Here is a 20,941-nt window from a genome sequence, read left to right as displayed (position 1 = left end):
TGCTCGGGCACAATCATAAAACATCCTGTTCATACAATGATATGACCCCTCCGTTCTCCCTTCTCTTTCTCTCCCGTTCCCCTTCCTTTTCTTTCCAATCTCCCCCTTTCGCTTCTTTCTCTCCTATTATGTATTCTCTCTTTCCTTGTTTTTTTTTTACTCTATCCACTGGCGGCACCAAGAGATTAGTCAGGAACGTGGTTCCCGATGCTTGAAATATTCCGTTTTGTTAATTTTAGCCCCCCGTTAATGTGCATGCGCCGGGTAACCGAGTCAAGTTCTACAAGTTAGGGTAGGTGGTTACCCCGGATAGGCCGTCGGGATATTCCTGGGGGCCCCTTGGAAAAAAAATAAACAAAATGCGATAAATAGACCTTTATTCCTTTAATTTTGTTAATTTCAGCCCCCTAAATGTGCATGCACCGGGTCAAACTAGTGTTTATATGGTTGCCCGAGTCAAGTTCTACAAGTTAGGATACTCGTTACCCCGGCTAGGCCGTCGGGGTATCCCTGGGGGCCCCTCGAAAAAAAAATTCTTGCCCTTTTATTCACTGACGTTTGTCCCCTAAATGTCCTCGTACTTGGGCACGCCAGTGTTGTTATGGTTGCCCGAGACGTGTTGCACCTGTAAAACCCCTTAGCTTTCAAAACCCCTGAATATATCTGAATATCAAATGTTGGTCCAGCTTCACAGGCGTTTGAATATCGAACCTGAATATCAAACCAACTTCACAGTTTGAATATCAAATGTCGAACATCCAACTAACTTCCTGTCGGTACGTTCCTGTACAATACTCTGTAGTCTCAGCTCTTCGCATTGCGCTCATATAACGAACGGTCTCATTGGTTGATTTAACGTCACTACACTAATTCATTTAACGTCATGACGTTAAATTTAACGTCATGACGTTAAATCGTTGAGCAGTAATTCGGAATTACGTCGTGTAGTAATTATTTACTACACGACGTAATTATTTAGGTAGTGTAGTAATTGGAATTACTACACTACGTAATTATTTACGTAGTGTAGTAATTCGAATTACTACACGACCTTAATTATTTGATGTAGCGACACTAATTCATTTAACGTCATGACATTAAATCGTTGGGCAGTAATTCGGAATTGCGTCGTGTAGTAATTCGAATTACTACACTACGTAATTATTTACGTCGTGTAGTAATTCGAATTGCTACACTACGTAATTATTTACGTCGTGTAGTAAATTGAATTACGACACGACGTATATCCGTGTTTTTGACGGTCTCCTGCTTGATCCATAGTCAATGAAGCATGAATCAACATTGCTTATTCGGGAGAATGACACAGTACAGACAAATGCGTCAATCTCCTTTTGTTATTATTGCGTAATATTAAAGTTTCTCTTTGTATTCAACTCGCAGGAAAAGGAAGTAGATAGCATGAAATCTCGAACGAGGAAAAGCGATGTATATCACTTCTTCCCCGTTTAGAAGTAATCTCTACTTTCCCATTTCGGTCGCCATATAACGAGAGTGGTGTTTGGTGTTACGCACAGTCATGATGTTCTTTTTTAGTTTGTCTGTATAACTGCTGCACTGTTGATTATTCATTCCTGTTGTTTTTTTTGTTCGAAACTTCTGATATGTATACAAAGTAAAGTGTGCCGAAGAAAATCGAGTTGAAGATGAATGATTTCTTCACAGAAACCCAAACTACATTGTTTTTCTTGCTGCTTCTGATGTGTGTCTTTCAAGGTAATACATTTTACTTTTATTTAATTATTTAATGAAAAGTTTGATTTGTCATATTTCCTAATGCACAAAAGATTGAGTCCGTTTATGGGTGTCTCATCGGCTGAATTCAAATTAAAATAAAATTTCTTCAAGATTTATTTTACATTCAATGATTTTGGGGGTGTTTTATCAATTAGAGTTAATTTCAAAATTGATTTTAAGGTTGATCCCAAATTGCTTTCTGTTGTAGGGACCGACTTTGTACTTAAACTTCTTTCCACCTTATTCAGGAATCCCTCATTTATATTCACTCTTTTCATACTAACTTCCAATCCTAGCTCTCTTACACATTAACATATGCATGTTGTACACTCCTCACACAAGATTCCTTTTGTATACACAGCTTTTCTTCACCCCCCCTCTCTCTCTTTCTCCCCTCTCCTTCCACCTCTCCCTTTCTGATTGGTTTAAGTGGATGCAGTCAGCAATTTGCATATAATTTGAATAGTGAATTCATTTAGCAATTTATTAAGCAAAAAAGAAATTGTATATGCGTTCAGCTTCCAGACATGTCTGTTCATCTTATAAAATAACGAATATCTTTTCTATATACGATATTCTTATTAATTATAATTTTGTTACCCTTCAATGATGGCTAATCTGTACAAATACGTGTAGGCCAAACCATGCATGAGGGTAATATATGTAGGCATACACATGTAGGCCTACACATTTAAACTGTTAAGAATAATCTCAACAATGCTGTTTACTATGTGAATCGCACGGTAGTTGTTTAAACATTTTATACAAGTGTTTAAAATCTTAAACAACAAAGTTTAAATTCAAATATTTAATATGATTGCCTATGCTTTTAAACACTTAAACCGTTTGAACAACTACTATGCGATTCACATAGTAAACGGCGATGTTTAAAATATTTTTAATAGGGTAGGCCTATACAAGTCATGAAGGTCTATACAAAAAACCGATAAAAAGTAAAGGAGATGTCATGCATGGGCGAATTGGTCAGCGTGAAGAAGGCACCACAACATTTATAAATTAATCCTACTTCTTGATATCCAGAATTAAATTCTTGATATAAAGAAATGTCAAATGTTACAACACAAAATCATTTCTTTTATATCAAATATTAACCCTTTTTCACAAATTTTTCATTAATTCTGTAATGTACACATTTATTTTGTGACTATATTCTGAATTTTTTTCAAAAGTTGTTTTCGATCAACAGACCTACATTTTAGACACTGGTGGAACCGGAGGGGGCAAAACAAAACATGTAATTTAAATATATGTCGTTCTAACACACGTGTGCCCCCTTAATTTTGAAGGCGAGAACCTTTTTTTGTCAATTTTCGTCGGGAAAATATGCCCCTCCCCCGTTTGGAAAATCCTGGATCCGCCCCTCATTTTAGACAAGCAATATCTCGAATGGTAACAACATTCAGCATGTTTAGTGAGCTTACTTATCGTATTTTTAAAATTATTTGATGATTGATCTTCCTCTGTTGTCATGTCTTTTTTTAAAAATTAACTTAAACTTGAACTGGTATGCTTACTTATCATTGAGGTTTCGAAATCAGTAGGCCTATGCATACTGAATTAATAACTCAAAAGTATAGTTCGTAAGCATTATTCTTAGTCTTTGCCACATCAGACGTATCGATTGCGTTCAGCGTATACAGCTGAAGGTGGAGGGTGTCGAATCCGAGTGGTTTAAGGCGCCTGACTATACATTGAAAGTCAGGGGTTCGATCCCCGGCCGCGGCATCTGTGCATGTGAGCAAGGCATTTAATCGACAATGTTATTTATCCTTCATTCAAATAAATGGAAATGCTATACGCATTCTTGGTAACTAGGTGTGCACTTGTATATTTAAAAGAAAAAAATAACAGCATAGGTAATTACAATAACTACAGTCTCTGCCTAGATTATAGGCTCAGAGAGACCGCGGAGTACCGGAGTATATCCTGACCCCTCCATGTAGGGTGTTAACAAAAGGAAGACCAAAGACTTATAAAAATCCCCCCAATTTATCTTTTTTACTGTTCAATCGCGTGACACGGGACAGATATTTTCATCTAAATTATCATATGATAGTGATTTTGGTAACGCCTCATTCATCTGCCCCTTGTTGCGCTTTTGTTTGTTATTTCTACAGTAAACATGTGATTTGCCATTCAAATAGTTTTACTTTTCCCTTGCCACTTTGCCTAGTTTATAGTCAAAAGTGCCCTGATTCTTTCTTCGAGTTCGGAGATGCAAAATACTGTTACCGTGATGGAGGAGTATCCTTTGACAGCGCACGGGTCTACTGCAAAGAAATCGGTGGAGATTTAACAATTATTACATCTCAAGAACAAAATGTAAGTAAAATGATATCTATCACCAACAAAAGTAAATCAATCGATTTGTGGGTTGTTTTGTTGTTTTTGTTTAAAATGCTTCACTGTAAAATTTCCTCTTTTTTATCACAGTTCTTGTTTTGGGACACTTGTCTTTTTATATATAGTTTTAAATGTTTACTCTGGGTTACGTAGAAAATGTACAAATATTGATTTGATATGTATTATAATTATTGTTATGTCAATTATTACTATCATTATTGTTATTATTATTGCTTTAGTCAGTATTGCCATCATTATAATTACTATCGTCATTCTGGTCACCTAATAATAATTTCCCAACATTAGCGAAGAAGTATATATTGATTCTTATTTTTGTTAGATAATTATTTGAAAACTAAAGCGGCGGTTGATTGTAACCTTTTCTACACCGAGTCACATGTCACTAATATTTCGTAAATTAAGTTGCACATAACGTTAAAACAAGTAACTTCATAGAATAATACACTGTGAAAACTGGTCCGTCCTACAAAGATTTGCGATTGATCCGATCAATCATGATCATAACTATTTAACACAAGCCCGCAATCTATATATGACCATACCGGAGAAGTGTTAAACAACACCAGTTTCGTTTTGGTCTAACACCAGATAGGTGTTTATACAACACCAGTTAGTATCAAAACAGCATCGGATTGACTCCAAACTGGTGTTGTTTCAATACTTCTCTGGCGTGGACATAATCGGGCTGGTGTTAAATCAACACCGGAGTTTTTTGCAGTGTGTACACCGCTCAACAACATAGTCTTTGCTGTGTACTCTGAACATAATACACCACATTTCAAGTATTTATGTTATGATTCTAAATGACGTTCATCCACAGGAATTTCTCGCAGAAAATTTGGTATCGGCACCTCCAAGCTCCGACGAAAGATATCGTTACTGGATCGGCCTGAATAGAAATGACAATGGCAATCTGCGGTACATCAATGGAGACGCTCCAAGGTAAATGTTTAGAGACAGAGAGGAATAATTTATGGGAAAATGGAATTGATAATAAAGATGATGATGATGATACTACTACAACTATACTTTCACTACTACTACTGCTAATGATATTGATAATAATATTAACTGTAAATTCATATTGGCAATTTCTAGATACGGATGTATGAATAAATTCAACTGAGCATTACGTGGGAAATAACAAGATAAAATCATAAAGGATTGCTTCCAGTTAATAATTATTGATGTATAAATCTCCCCGACCACAGAAATACAATACTATTTAGCATTTTTCGTTGCCCCGTTATTTCTTTAAAATGCAGCAGCTAATCAATGACACAAAGTCATAAAGTTGATTATCATAATCGGATTGATAAAGGAATAATCTGTGTATAAATATTCTTCTATTCTGCATTCGTTCGTAATACAATACAGGGATAGAAGACCAAACACGATTTGACCGCGACCGTCACATTTTGGAGTAGGCCTACTTTTTATTAAATACTGCTTTGTTTGACACATTTTCTTTGATCTGAAAAAGTAAAAAAAAATAAAATAAAATAAAAAACACCTCACTATCGAGAGTAAGAGTGCCAAATAATTGATTGAAAATAGAAGAAAATAAGAAGTTAGAAAGTAGTTGGTTTACTGGTCATTAAACTTGCAAATGCACCTTAACTCCAAAACGGATTTGTCAAAATGACCATTCACTCTAAAAATTCGAATGTTAAATCAATATTTGAATGGTTGGAGGAGTGACAACCTTTTCCAAATGTTACATCCAACCTTGTATAAAGCTGAATCCTACATTTTAAGTGTTGGGTAGAACCATTTAAAGTGGTAAATGCAACATTTAGAAAATATTGTCACTCCTCCAACCTTTCAAATGTTAAGTTAACATTTCTTGTTTTTAGAGTGTTCTGTTGGTTAATATGTGTCCGACCGCAGAATTTGGACAAAATCAACCGAATTCCTGCAAGTAGATTGTAACCAATAATTTGGTCAATCTTGACCAGTTTTCTCAATCTGACACTTAAAAACCAAAAAGTATGGTCATTTGGAATAATCTTTATTTGAGAGTACCAATAATTCTTTTTTTTGTCTGTTTTAGCTATACAAACTGGGTATCACCGGTGGCAGAAAACGATTGTGCTTATATGATAGGATCTCAGCTCGACATACATGGACAATGGGACAGAAATCCATGTTCAAACTTTCGCCGAAGTATTTGTCAAATATTTAAAGGTAAGACAAATTAGAGGACGAAATTCAGAAGCTGTGGAACAAGTTAACTGAAAAAAAAATTCCAACGACAAAAAAATGTAAGGACCGACAGCAAACATGGTATAAGATAAAGCCAATACCCTCTTAAAAATATCGAGCAAGATCTTGACTAGATTTTTGGTCACTCTTTTGGAACGAGATATTAGTGTTCCTACCAGATTCTAATCATTTCGACCAAAATTCTATTTATTTTCCAAAGCGTTTGGCTAACTCTAAATCATTGTTTTGTGCTCTGACTAGTTTCGGTTAAAAGTGAATAGAAATGATTTAGCACTCATGGGATCTTGTAATATACTAGTAGTTACACTCTAAAAAATGTTTACCCAACGGGTAAAATGGTAACATGCATGCTTGTTGGGTAAAAAGAAGCCAAATAGTTTGTGAATTTTACGCAATGTTGCATTAAAATTTATCCTTAAAACATGCATTTTGCCCAATATGGGGTGAGAAAAAAAATACCCAGCAAACATGCAGGTTCACTTTCTACCCATTATTGGGGGTTTTCAGTGTTTTTAGAGTGCAGATATTGCAACCTTCTATGCAGATTTGACTTAGTTTTTCTGAGGGGGTGTGTTGCACGTCAATTTTTGTTCCCAAAGTCAATCATAAGTCTTGCAATTAATTGCAATTGTGAACTTGAATGCTAAATATATCTTCTTCTTGCAACAATAATTAAAAATAAAGTTTGCTTATAGTCAAAATTGATATATCAATTGTAAATTAGCAACAGAAATTTGGAATTGATCGCAAATAATTTATAGCACCCCCCCCCCCTCAGAGTGTATCACACCTTAAATCAGGGCTGGTTTCATCAAGGTTTCCATGGTAGTTACTATAGCTGTATATAACCTTGGTAACTCTTTATCCGATATGGGATTTTGCAAATGGGTTTAGTGATCTGTAATCATGGAGGGGCTGGGGGCATTTCTGATACCTTTTATCAGATTTGTCCACACAGCCATTGCGGTTTGTTCGATACGAGAGCAAAACACATCAGTGGAGTAGTCAGCCAGAAACAAAATGAAAAGCGAAGGCCAAACATTGCGTATGGGGCAAAATTCCTAAAAAGCTGGAGCGATCTTTTAAAGAAAAAAATACTCAATGTTTAAGAAAAAATAATATGTTTTTTCTGTCCCCCCCCCCCCTTTTTCTTGGTTATATTTTTTTTTGGGGGGGTCCACGGCCCCCAATTAAGTCCCCATCTGTACGCCAGTGAAATACATATCAATCGGAATGGGAATTGATTAATCTGTGACCCGATTTTTGTTATCCACAGGCGCGCCGGAACACTTTCATTTTTTGGGGGGCAAAATCCCGAAGGGGCACAATATTTTTGACAGTTTTTGACACCGAAGCGATCGAGCGGGAGAGGCTGTAGAACCCCCCCCCCCCCACGGTAAGGACTTTGTTTAAAAATGGAGTATAAAAGTTGGGTTTCTAAGAGCATTCAAAAATAAATTTCTTGAGAATTAAACAGTCTTGGAGTTCTTTTTGCTCCTTCTGTTTCCTCCCTTCTGACCCAGACTGGTGTTTCTTCATGATCAGGGTCGCAGTTCCAGCAAATTACGAGCCTTATTGCAAACGAAATTGTTTCAAACCAATAACTGCTTTTAAAGACTTAAAGATGACCGTACGCAGCCGGGGGCCGCCGATCGAGAGGGCAAAATTCACCAAGTGTGCACGAAATCCTTCAATTTTATTCTAGAAAATTTTCAAGCTCCACCATCACAAACCCCCTCGCTCTTAAGTTTCTTCGACAATTTAGGTCTTGCAGTCCCACCCACTCCCGGATTGTTTTTTTTTATTTTTGCAAACGTCCATGAATAAGAAAAGCTGGGATGAACCAGAGAACATAGCTGCCATCTCGATGTGATTAGTAACAGGTATTGGGAAGAAGTTTTGGAATCTAAAATACATAAGTGCTATATCATGAGCTCAAATAGTATCAGACAAAACGCCTTCCAATCATGCCAATGAAAAGGAATAGAGGAAAATACGGGGCTGTGAAAATATCTTAAGATTTTTTTTATAGTAGAGCAGTACTGTAAACTCTTATTTTTTTTCTTTTATATTCTTTACATTTTTATTCATATCTCGGATGATATGAGTCCTGTCAAGAAAACACTTTCACAAATGATTTTATTTTTTTCATGTCTAAACATTATCTCAAGTTGCTTTCGAGTGGGATTCACCATTTTCACAAATTATAAATTTCCTCTACACATGATTATTCTGCGTGTAATTTTCTGATAACATGTCTATATTGAGTTGAAATGACCTTGGTATTTTCTTTAGGGCACTGACTTGTTAGCACTGTATTAACTCAATTTATATTTAGCTGAAAATGAAATAATTGAAACAAGTTTCTCGAGATGTTATGGTTTCTGGGCTTGAAAGCTATGACATAGATTCCATATGTTGCTCGAGTAGTGTTCACGCGCGTTTGTGATATCGGGTCCGGTCTGAGCGTTTCTGGGCGACCGCGCGTTTGTCAGACGACACAGCCAGCATCATAGAGTTATAAACCTAATCATTGGTGGACCACTATCAATTTGCCATTCGCTTTTAGTCTGAAATGTATTCATTGAAAGGTTAAACGTTATCACACTGTAATAAGATGGAAAAGGGGCTTATCAAAGGTATGTTTCACAGAGGTACTGTTCGTCGAAAGACGAGAGGCTTACTATGATAATGTATTTTTTCATTTTTGACAATGGAAATGACAATTTTTACTCAGAAAAGTGCCTTCGTTTGCTTTTGTCCTTAAATAATTTATCATTTTTCTACTTTCAGGGGGGTACATGGGGGGGGGGGCAAAATCTCCTTTTGACCCCCAAAATTTTGGCGCCCTTGGTTATCCATCCTGATTTTCGACATGACTGTTGCTATATAAAACTATATCAGAATTATGTCTATCCTCTGTTTTATTCTCCCACGAAAGAAGACTCATTTTTTTAATTTAAACTTTCTACTCCGTTATCACTGTTGCTGATATTCTTTTTGAATGATTCCTTTTTGAAAGATGAAGGCTTTTTCATTCACACTAAGAAGGAGAGGGAGAACCAGATCGAAAAACGAAGAAACGAAGAATAAGTAGAAGAACACGAAAAAGAAATAAAAGGGAAGGTTCTTTTTACTCTTCAAATGCCTCAAATTCGACCACAATTTACGTTTAAATTCCAAGGAACTACAAGTCTCTCTCATGTTGAAAATTGGATTAGTTAAATTGGCATATTTTTGCCATCTCTAAATCTTACTTTCGGAAATATAGTCACTGTAGGGTCGGAGCTATACAACGTGTCTGTTGACCAAGCTGGTAAAAGTCGACAGATATTTTACTAACGACATTACTATCAAAATCTAAAAAGCAAATAGAGGATTAATTAAAGGCAGTATGTTTTTTTAAAAGATACACTGTAAAAACTGTGGTGTTAAAACTGACACCAATCGGTGTTAATAGAGGACCACACCCTGGGGTGTTAAAACTACACCCTAAAGATTTAACATAACACCAAAAAGTGTAAATGTAACAACCAAAGGTGCTGTAATAACACCTATAGGTGTAAAACTAACACCACCAATTTAACACCGGTGTAAAATAACTGGTGTGGTCCTCTATTTACACCGGCTAACACCGCAGTTTTTGCTATGTTCATTTTAAAAAATCTCTCATTTCACTTATTCAAGCTTTACCCTTGAACAGCTGGGTACCAATAGGAAGCACTCTTTACCACGTGACAGAAGACTGGACCTCTCGATCTTATAATGGCGCCAAAGAATACTGTTTGAACCTTGGAGGGAGTCTCGCTCAACCACGATCTCAACGAGCCAACGTAAGTCCTGAGCCTCTCTGCAAAAAAAGAAAAGAAAAAAGGGAACCTTTGCTATCCTCTGGAAATAAGTTTTCGAGCTTTCATGGGTTGTACTGTTCTTGCCTACTGATTTTATTGTTACTGTATGAAACCCATTAATAGGTTTTGGTGACTTGGCTAATGAAATCAATCAGTCGATCAATGGCATTTGTTTTAATAGTAAATTTCATGCAATGGAACCAAGAACAGTGCTTGTAAAGGTCACCTGGGGCCTGTAACACAAAACTTACAATGATCGTAGAACATTATTATGACTAATATCAATATTGTTATTATTATTATTATTACTGTTATTAGTAATATTATCATTATTGTTGTTATTATCATTATTATTATCATCTTATTTGAGTTTGATTGCAACTCATTCTCCAAAGATCCCAGAACTGCAAGCGTGATTTTAGTTTTAATTCGAGATTATATCTATGTATGATTTGCTCAGACCAATTACCATTTTCAAAATAAAACATTTATTTTCTTCCATGTCATTACATTTTTCGTAAACATAAATTCATACATAAATCAATTTGTTATAAAAAATATAAATATGTACATATTGGGTTTAAGGAAGAAGGCGTATACCCTAAAAGCTGAGGCTTGTGGCGGGATACGCCTGTAGACATAAATACAATACAATAAACAATACAAAGGAAAAAAGGGCAGAGAAAAGAAAAGGAAAGGGAACAAGAGAGGGAGACGTGAGCGGGGAGGCGGGCATGAATTACTAAATAAAATAGAATGCTCAACAAAATATCAGTGGGGGCAAACATAAATGTCATTAATAAATAAAATAAATAAAAGTGGACCAAGTAATGACCCTTGTGGTACTCCACATTCAATTGTCCTAAGTTCAGACTGAACGGAGTTATATATGGTGCATTGTTTACGATTTGAGAGGTAACTAGAAAAAAGGTCAAGGGCAGTTCCACGAATACCATAGTTATTTAGTTTTGATAAAAGTATATTATGATTAATAGTGTCAAACGCTTTTGACAAGTCAATAAATATCCCTATTGCAAATGAGTCGTGCTCAAAGGAGTCAATTACGGTATTTGTTAATTCAAGAAGAGCTAGTTCTGTTGAGTGGTCACTACGAAATCCATATTGAGATTCAAAAAGACACTTGTTATTTTCAAGAAAACTATAAGCCCTTTTATAAATGATCTTTTCCAATATTTTAGAAAAAACAGAAAGCACTGATATGGGCCTATAATTACCAACTTGCTCTTTGTCACCAGTTTTAAAAATTGGAGAAACTCGCGCAATTTTCATTTTGTCAGGAAATACCCCAGATGTTAACGATAAATTGAATATATGACATAAAGGTTCGCTTATCAATTCGATTACAAGTTTAACAATCTTGGGTGAGCATTCATCAAGACCTGGGGCTTTACTGTTATCGAAACGCATGACAATGTTACAAATTTCACGTTGGCTTACCGGATTTAAAAACAAAGATTTTGAATTTGGTTCAGATAGATAAGTTCTGAAATCTGTATCATTTTGAGGAGTGATATTAGCTAACTTTTAACCTATTTCAACGAAAAAGTTTTTAAAAGTATTTGCTATTTGGAACGGGTCTGTCGACCGACCTTCATCACAAACTATGGTGTTGGAGGTTGATTTTCTTCTTTTATTTAATATTGATTTGATCATTTGCCATGTACGGTTTATATTATTTTTATATTCTTCAAATTTGGATTTATAATAATGTTTTTTCATAAATCATACAAAAGCGTACGTGTCTCCTCGGAAGTGTCATATTCTGTATGTATTCTGCATCATTTGCAGGATTTATTACAAGCTGTTAGTGGAACTTCCGGAGTTTGGATTGGATTAAATGATATCAATGAAGAAGGAACATACCAATGGGAGGATGGTACACTGCTAGGAGAAAGGTATTCAGCTCTTCTATATTTTTTCTCGATCATACAAGTTAATTAAAAAGTGTGGGTGGGTGTGTGTGAACCGTGTGTGTGTGTGTTGGGGTGCTTCTGTGCAGCCGCTGCGAACGGATCAACTTTTCTGGAATATCAAACCTTTGGACTATCCACCTACGTTGAATTGTAGTTTTAAAAGCCTCATATATCATTAAAGGTTTCAAAATGAGGACGATAGTCACTTTTGCTTATATGCTGTTCACACTGCACATATTTTTCGTAACCTCGGGGAATTGGTGGGGCTAAGGGGGGGGGGGTAGTTTTCAGTAAACTGGGCTAGCAGGGAAAATAGTACAGTACTGGCCCTGCAAAAAGCAGGGTTAGCCGGCTTATCGCCGTGCTAATGCTATATAGCACAACAATTGTGGTGCTTAGAGATGCAGCGTGAAACGAAACCGGGAAAGTGGGGCTAAGAATTAGTCAATCACAGAAGTCGAAATTGCACGTTATTCACACTCTGTGTGGCAATTAAAATCATCAATATTAATGAGCTGTGCGATAGTCCGGGGTTAAGTTGTTGATTTGATTCGATTTATTTGATTTGTTAACCCCGGCTAAGCAAATAGTATGGGGTTAAGAAAGACAGTGTGAAAAAAATGTGGTTAAAGATAGTCCGGAGTTAAGGATAGTATGGGATTAAGGAAATGCAGTGTGAAAAGCCTATATCTGTGTTTATAGGGTCAACATGAGTAGTTAAAAGCTCCCTAATAATAATTGATGAGGTACCGTTTGCTTTTTTCTTAGTTCATCTTGGTGGGAAGATGACGAGCCTACAGCAAATTCTGGTTTGGATTGTGTTCAATTGTCTGCGAATGGATGGAGAGTACAAACGTGTTATGCTCACCTCAGATTTGCTTGTCAATTAAATCAAGGTACTATCAGTATTATCATCACGATAATTTCATATATTTTTTTTCATCATGTCATCTTATTGATGTTTTCGATCGCCGTAATTGATATCACTGGTACTATCATCCTTTTTATCACTTAATTTTTTTGGGTTATAATCAATATCATTACTATTATTTGATATTCATCGTTACAATAATTATCAGCATTTTATTGTATATTATAATTATTGATATCATTATTGAATATATTATTGTAGTTATTATGATTTGTAGAAATAGTATTGTGATTATTATTATTACTATTATGGTGATTATGTTTATCACTATAAATAGTAGTTAAGTAGTGCATGTATCTAATTTCCTGTATAAATCTCCCTGACGGTCATTTCTTCAGCAGCCCTCTACACTCGGTAATTGGATCCCATTTGGTAAGAACGAGTACTTCAGGTTGCCATCTTGGCTGACTCTCCCCTTCCTCGATGCAAGGGATTATTGTCAAACTCTGGGCGGAGATATCACACAGCCGAAGGACGATAAGTCTCACGTATGTATCCATTTTTATAATAATTAAAGGTCAAGTCCACCTCTGAAATGTGCATGATGATAAAATGCATAAAATGCAGATTTGGACGAATTAATAGCACAAATTACAAACTGTGTGGCTTCTCGTGCGCCATCGGGCTTACCGTCATTCCTTAGACGATTTTAACCCTGGATTTTAACATGTTTTAAATGCTTTATAAGTGCATGAAACAAAAACAAACGATTCTAATTCACTTATACTAAATAACTTATTTCCTTTTTCTTGCAGCGGACTTTCAGATTCCTTTCTCATTTCTTTTTCGGCTTTCTTGTTTGGGGTTACTTGAAAGAAGTTTGTTATTTTGGAATACTTTTTGCGCTTTGCATCCATTTTATATGGAAGCTTAAAAGTGCCACCGAGATGTTGAGATAATTACCTCGGAAGTCAACATCTTGATAGCAAAAGATAAGATGACGAGATCCCAGATCTCATCATGTCGACATCTTTTAGAAGAGATGATGAGATGACAAGATCCCGAATCTCATCATGTCAACATCTTTTAGAAGAGATGATGAGATGACAAGATCCCGGATCTCATCATGTCAACATCTTTAAGAAGAGATGATGAGATGACAAGATCCCGGATCTCATCATGTTGGCATCTTGTAGAAGAGATGATGAGATGACAAGATCCCGGATCTCATCATGTTGACATCTTGTAGAAGAGATGATGAGATGACAAGATCCCGGAACTCATCATGTCAACATCTTTTAGAAGAGATGATGAGATGACGAGATCTCGGATCTCATCATGTTGACATCTTGTAGAAGAGATGATTAGATGACATGATCATGCTATCAAGATGTCGACTTCCCAAGATAATTATCTCAACATCTCGGTGGCACTTTTAAGCTTCCATAATTTTAGCCTCAGATATGTCCGCGATATAATCAGGATAATTTTCTCAAGAGCTTTTACATGTTTTATGACTGCAGCGCGTTTTGTTAGATATGCGCAAAGAGAAATTCTTGGTGGCTTGTTAATTTCGCGCATTGGAATTTGGTTACAACAACTTTTTATGACAGCGATGCCTGGGGATTTACTTATTTTACATAACAAAAATGAAGTGATATTCAAAAGGGTTGTAGATATGTACCGTGTTTACACTCAATTTGCTTTTGAATGGACTCGCGGTTCTGAACCGCGAGCTGTAACAACGTGTAAACGCAAACCAAAAAACAACAAAAGCCGATTCTGCATCGGCTTTTGGTTCTGAACCAAACGCCGATCAAGTGTAAACACGGTATAAATGTGACAAACATCATGCACTTGGATGTGGGGAGGGGTAAATCTGAGAAAAGTTATTTGTACATTTTTAAGATCTACCCGTCTGGGATTTACGTCCATGGGGTTTTCCCTGTTTATCTTGCCACCCTTTTACTCCCGTTTATTTTTTCCACCCTTTTAAATTAATTGATTTATTAAAATTAATTTTTTTCACCACTGGTGGGATGGGACACCCTATCAACAAAAGTTGTTTTACGTCGGGGTCCGTTTATGTCATGTGTTGAAAAATATCATATACATGAACATTTCATTTTTTTTATCTTGAACCTCCACCCATGTGTTTAAAAGTCCTGGAAAAGAATACACAAATTGCGAGCGAAACAAACTGACTGATGGCATACTGTAATCATCACTATAATCATCATGATCAAACTTCATTTCTCATCATCATTATTATTATAATTTTTCTATCGTAAATTATTGAGGGGGATGATAATACAGCCCATCCCCCCACTTGAAATATTGGGGGGATATATCCCCCCACCCCCCCCCCCCGTGATCGACACACATGTATATAGTGATAAACTATATACCAACTAAAACTGTTTAAAATATTTCGACCATATATACTAGCCAACCAGTATTGCCTTTGTTTTGACATACAGTAAATCGGCTCCTGCAGTTTATAGAAAATATATCACAGTAAACATCGTTATTTATCCCTCTCAAATTTATGCCAGGATTTCCTTCAAGAAACGGTCGATACAGCGTTTTGGATAGGATTATCTGACACGGAGGAAGAAGGAACATATGTATGGATAGATGGGACTATACAAGGAAACAGGTGATTATCCTTAAATGTTATCCATTAAAACACCCACATTCTGTAATAAAACTAATTGGAAACTCCATAATGTGATTCTCATTTGACCGTTAACATGCTAACAATTCTAGAGCAACTTAGTTTGTCAACCTCTTGGATATTGATTTCTTAAAAAAAAAAAAAAAAAAAAAATATATATATATATATATATATATATATATATGTATTACAGATTGGATCAAGGCCAACAAACTTTCACTTAATCACCAGAAGACAAACTACATGCTTTTCAGTAATAAAATCAATACTCTAACTGACAGGATTTTCTTTGATAATTTCGTTCTTAAAAATGTTTCCACTACTAGATTCTTGGGTGTCCTTATTGACGACAAATTATCCTGGAGGCCTCATATCGATAGTATATGTAAAACAATTTCCAGAAACAATGGAATTATTAATAAACTTAAACATTTCTCCCTTTCCTCACTTTGTTAACTTTATATTACACCCTTATTCTACCATATATTAATCATCATGATCATGGAATTATTGCGTGGGGATGTGCAATACAAACACAAATAAACAGAATATTACTTCTCCAGAAAAAAGGTTAAAGCATAATTTTTCAAACACATTTTAGATCACATACTGATATCTTATTTTTTGAAAATAACATTCTTAAAGTAAATAACATATATCCTTTCGAACTTAGTCAATTCATGTTTAAATTAAGCAGGGACGATCTCCCCGCCATTTTCTCTAATATGTTCCGTAAAAATGCTTCCGTACACTGCTACCCAACAAGGCAACGTCAATGTTATCATCTTCCTTTAACAAGAACTTTATTTGCAAAAAACTCATTTGTCTTCTCCGGGCCTGCCTACTGGAACTCTCTGCCTCAAGATTTCAAAGAATCCCCTAATGTAAATATTTTTTAAACGCAAACTGAAAAAAATGTTAATTCTGCAATATTCGTCGCAAACAGGTCAAGCTGAATAACTAATTTAATTATACTCGACTTTTGTGTATATGTGCTTATATTATATACATATAGTCATGTAGGCCTATATTATTTTGTTTACATTCTTTTTTCTTCTTAAAACTGCAATTAGCCAAGTACCTGCTCCTGCTGCCTGCCATCTTTCTTTCTACTTAGTGTACTGCACTCCTCTGTCCCTTCTGTTTTCTCCCCCTCACCTCCCCCTCTCTTATAATATCGTATAACGTAAATATTTCCTCACATGACCCATCAGTTACGTTTTTCAAAGTGCACAAAAATTGTATTTATTTTCAAACAAATTTATTATTACGACCCAATATTTATTTTTGTTGTAGTTTTGTTATGAAACCAAGTTAGGGGCTTGCCTCTTGTACAAACTGCTTTTTTCGGCAAGTCCCTCCGTTTCACTTTTAAATACAAATGTCATTTGAGATAAATTTATTTACTGAATTGTGTTCCTTAAATTTATGATTATTCATATATACATATTATATTTTGTAGTATTTTCTACCTTGTTTTGTTATGTTTACCATATTACTGCCATGTTCATCATATTACTGTGAAACGGAAATAATTCAAATCAAATCATATATATATATATATATAGTAACCAACTTACTGACCATTGACTTCTTTGAACAAACAATCTAACATATGATTACTATTGAAGTATTTTTACTAACGCATCTACTGGAATATTTACAACAGCATAACTAACCCATGAAAAATGGGTTTATTAAAAGATAGCGATTGTACCGTGGACAAGATACTTGATTCATAAACAACAAGAGAGAGGGAACCAGGTAGCGTACTTTACCGAAGTCACGGTGGTAGAATACACAGCTATTACACCCTTTGAATGTTACATTATTCTTAATGAAAAATAAAAACTATTAACCATTGGATTAATTGTTAGAGAAAGTAGATGAAAAGCCCTTGAATTTAAACTCTGCGAAGAATGTCATTCACACAGCGGGCAAAAAATCCCCGTAACCGATCGCGGTACACACTTCAAATGTTGGCCAACATACTGTCCAATGTATGTTGGTAAAAAAGAATAATATATATATATATATATGAGCAAATTTGTTTCCCAGTTATTTTTATTTTTTATCACCCAATTGGGGGGATTTTAACAAATAATTGTGTGGACAGTATATTACCCATGCAAGGTTGGTTAAAAATTTGGCATTTTTGCCCAACTATTTTAAGAGAGTAGGCAACACAACCCTTACCTTGCGTGCGGGTAAAATTGCAATCTTATTCATGACAACGTTGATTATTACAATTACGTCACAGTCGTTGTTTGACATTTTAAACAACCATTCTTATTTTAATGAATGTTTTTTTAAGATGTTAGACACTTGTTAAAACTGTTAAAGTGAAGTTTATTAAGTGATCAGCGTTGTAAAAAGATAATTAGTACCTGTTGGATAGATTTCTGTTGTAGCGTTCTTGGAAACGTTCCCGCCCTTCACCCCGAAGTCCCTAATACGCGTACTATCTACTTTGTGAATAATTCTCCTGCAGCTTCCCTCCATTTGCACAGGGATCTACACCTCAACCCAGTGAAAACAATGACTGCGTTTTCATCCGTAGAGCCGGGACCTGGGGCGTCAGGGAGTGCACCGCAGCAACACGATTAGTCTGCGAAAAGTCGCGAGGTAAATCATGATTGGTCAACCAATGTAAAACAAGACCCCGAACTATAATCAATTAAATGAAGTAGGGTTATGAGAGAAGATGGAATGAAAACAAAACTAGGCAAGGTGAAGCCTACAGGGCAATTCCATAAAATGATCAACCATTTTGCACGTCGACCTGACCCGGCCCATTTTTCTCAAGTTTTACTTCTCACTTCATACATTGACCAAGTCGTGGTCCTTTGAGAACATTACAGACTGTCAAAAGAATAAGAAATCAGAGACAGAACATTTCACGAAGGTCCCATGCACATACAGGGGATCGGACGTACATATTTCATGGAATTGCCGTACAACATACTAATTATATATTTTTTTACTCATTAATTTACAGGTGTTTTATTTGACTAAGTGGGTTAAGAAAACAAGTAGACGAGAATAAGCGTCTGTTCTGGGTATGATTAACATTCCTGACATTTCACTGTCTGAGCAACTAGGTAAGAGTAGCCAAACTTAGTTGAGAGACTGAAGTTTTGGTACAGAAGAGTCGTCGTCATGAACGTTGAAATTGGTCTTTCTTAATTGGATTAATCAAATTTTCTCTTTTTTTTATCCAGCCGAGGCGAAAATTAATCTTGAAGATTATGAACCAGGTTATGTACTTCAGTCTATAGAGATCATAATCAGACAATTTCAAATCCGTTTTAGGCCTACCAAGAATACGGACCCATCTGTTGATCTATTCGTTAATTTTCCCATGCAGCTCCGGAGCCGATTCTACCCATCCGTCTAACCGCTGCAACACAAACGCCATTCGGTTCCGACTCCGGAGCTCCGAGGTACCTGTGTCTCTTGAGCTCTCCTGATGATGATCCTACCATCGCTGTCACCACACAGAGACTTGTAAAGCTCAGCCAGTCATCTGCTGATGATGACCTGACCGTACCTGGGGTAAATGAGGCTACGAACCCGGATTCCTTACCCGTAGTAATTGATCAGAACTTACCCTCAGATGCTAATGGGGTGGGTGTGTTCGAATGCAAGGCCTTGTCATCCGCCGGATCAACCACCTCGGTATCAACAATCATTTTACTACATTCAAGTAAGTATATATATTTTTATGTTTGATTTAATTTGATTGATTCATATTACATCTATGTTATAAAAGGCAAATAACTATAAATTTAAGGGAAATAGAATTTGGTTGGGTCGTTCTTAGCTGTGCCATCGCATTTTATTTTACTGTGGAGTAATGTTAGATAGTAATAAATCTGTCTCTTTTTCCATCAGTAAGGGTAGAAATTGGTAGTAATGGCAATTGCTATCATCCTTACCGATAAAGCTACTAAGACTTATCTAGTTAGTCACAAAGCCTCAAATATTCTAAGATATCTTCTGATAAAATTCCATGCCACAGGACAGTATCAACCGGCTGATGGTCGATTCACGAAGTCAGTCTACCCTGGGGGTAACATATCACTGAGTGTTAGTAAACTAGACATGGACATGGATCTCTCGAAGGTGACATGGCGGAGATTCTCAAACCTCAATTCATTGGACTCAACGCTGGACCAGAGCATGGGACAGCTTCACCATGACGTCACAATGGCAGAGAGTCAAGACGCTGATGTCTACGGGACTTACACAGATGGAGAGATCATTAACCATGAACAAAGTTTCATTAGATTGATCGTGATTGGTGAGCTTATAATTTAAAAGTCTTTAAACCGTGACATGAATGACGTCAACATTGATTCTTATATTTTATTTGTATTAAAGGCTAAAAACATGTGACACTGCCACGACTGAGATGTTTGTTTTCTCATATTATTTTTCTCTGATTCTCTTAAATTCTAATAATTGAATTGGTGTTATGCATGGGCGGTGATATCATAAAATACTTCGTCCATAGGGTGGGGGGGGGGGCTAGATGACCCTCTCCAATATAGCCTGTACAATATACCAAAATCTAGAAGGGGGCACCAGGTATCGCCACAAATGGTATTGTATGTCATTGTTCATTCGATGTACTCAATGATCGTTCAAAGCTAGGCTAGCCTGTTTGTATTTCCATGATCTTTCGACATACGCTCATTTTTTTTTTTTGGGGGGGGATGGAGATCAAGAGATGCTTGAAATATCACTGAAAGAATAGTGAAAGTTCGTAAGACTAGTCTAACTTCAGAAAGACAAGAATTGTCAGTCAGTCCTTCAAAGTTCTCTTCGGGCACTTGGTCACTGTTTCCGAGATCTGTAAGTGGCCTTGGTTAGTCTTTTAGAGATTTTGAGTGATTTATCAAACATATCTGGCAGTACGCAACATAATCGTTTAATGATCTCTCACTAGTCTCACATTGGTCTCTCATCGAACCTTCTACTGTCTTCAATGGCCTACAAGAATCTTCTTTGTGTTAAGTTGGTCTTTCAGTGGCCTATCAGGAAGTTTTAAAACCCATTCTACGAAGACTGCTACTTCAATAATCTTGGAGACTGTTCATATTGGTAGTTGTAGTAGTAGTAGTAGTAGTAGTAGTAGTAGTAGTAGTAGTAGAAGTAATTGTTCTTGTAATCCTTAATCTGGTTTAAGTCCTAGCTAATTTTTGGTATTTTGAGAGTCTCAAATCTATGGAATGGGGGC

The 20,941-nt window shown here is 36.1% G+C and overlaps 1 protein-coding gene across 1 annotated transcript in view; it reads left to right on the top strand.

The window, feature by feature from the left end:
* Positions 1 to 1,362: 1,362 nt before the first annotated feature.
* LOC121423501 overlaps positions 1,363 to 20,941 on the top strand; it is a 50,837-nt gene continuing 31,258 nt past the window's right edge. The window contains exons 1-12 of the mRNA XM_041618850.1: positions 1,363 to 1,734; positions 3,950 to 4,098; positions 4,961 to 5,082; positions 6,194 to 6,327; positions 10,054 to 10,199; positions 12,027 to 12,133; positions 12,920 to 13,124; positions 13,424 to 13,570; positions 15,578 to 15,681; positions 18,191 to 18,324; positions 19,067 to 19,405; positions 19,721 to 20,002. Of these exons, the coding sequence (XP_041474784.1) occupies positions 1,665 to 1,734; positions 3,950 to 4,098; positions 4,961 to 5,082; positions 6,194 to 6,327; positions 10,054 to 10,199; positions 12,027 to 12,133; positions 12,920 to 13,124; positions 13,424 to 13,570; positions 15,578 to 15,681; positions 18,191 to 18,324; positions 19,067 to 19,405; positions 19,721 to 20,002 (1,939 nt within the window). The 5' untranslated portion in view covers positions 1,363 to 1,664. The remainder of the gene's footprint in view (positions 1,735 to 3,949; positions 4,099 to 4,960; positions 5,083 to 6,193; positions 6,328 to 10,053; positions 10,200 to 12,026; positions 12,134 to 12,919; positions 13,125 to 13,423; positions 13,571 to 15,577; positions 15,682 to 18,190; positions 18,325 to 19,066; positions 19,406 to 19,720; positions 20,003 to 20,941) is intronic.

Source organism: Lytechinus variegatus, chromosome 11 (genome assembly GCF_018143015.1).
Source record: "Lytechinus variegatus isolate NC3 chromosome 11, Lvar_3.0, whole genome shotgun sequence".
NCBI classification, from domain to species: Eukaryota; Metazoa; Echinodermata; class Echinoidea; order Temnopleuroida; family Toxopneustidae; genus Lytechinus; species Lytechinus variegatus.
This window is presented reverse-complemented; position numbering and strand designations above follow the sequence as displayed.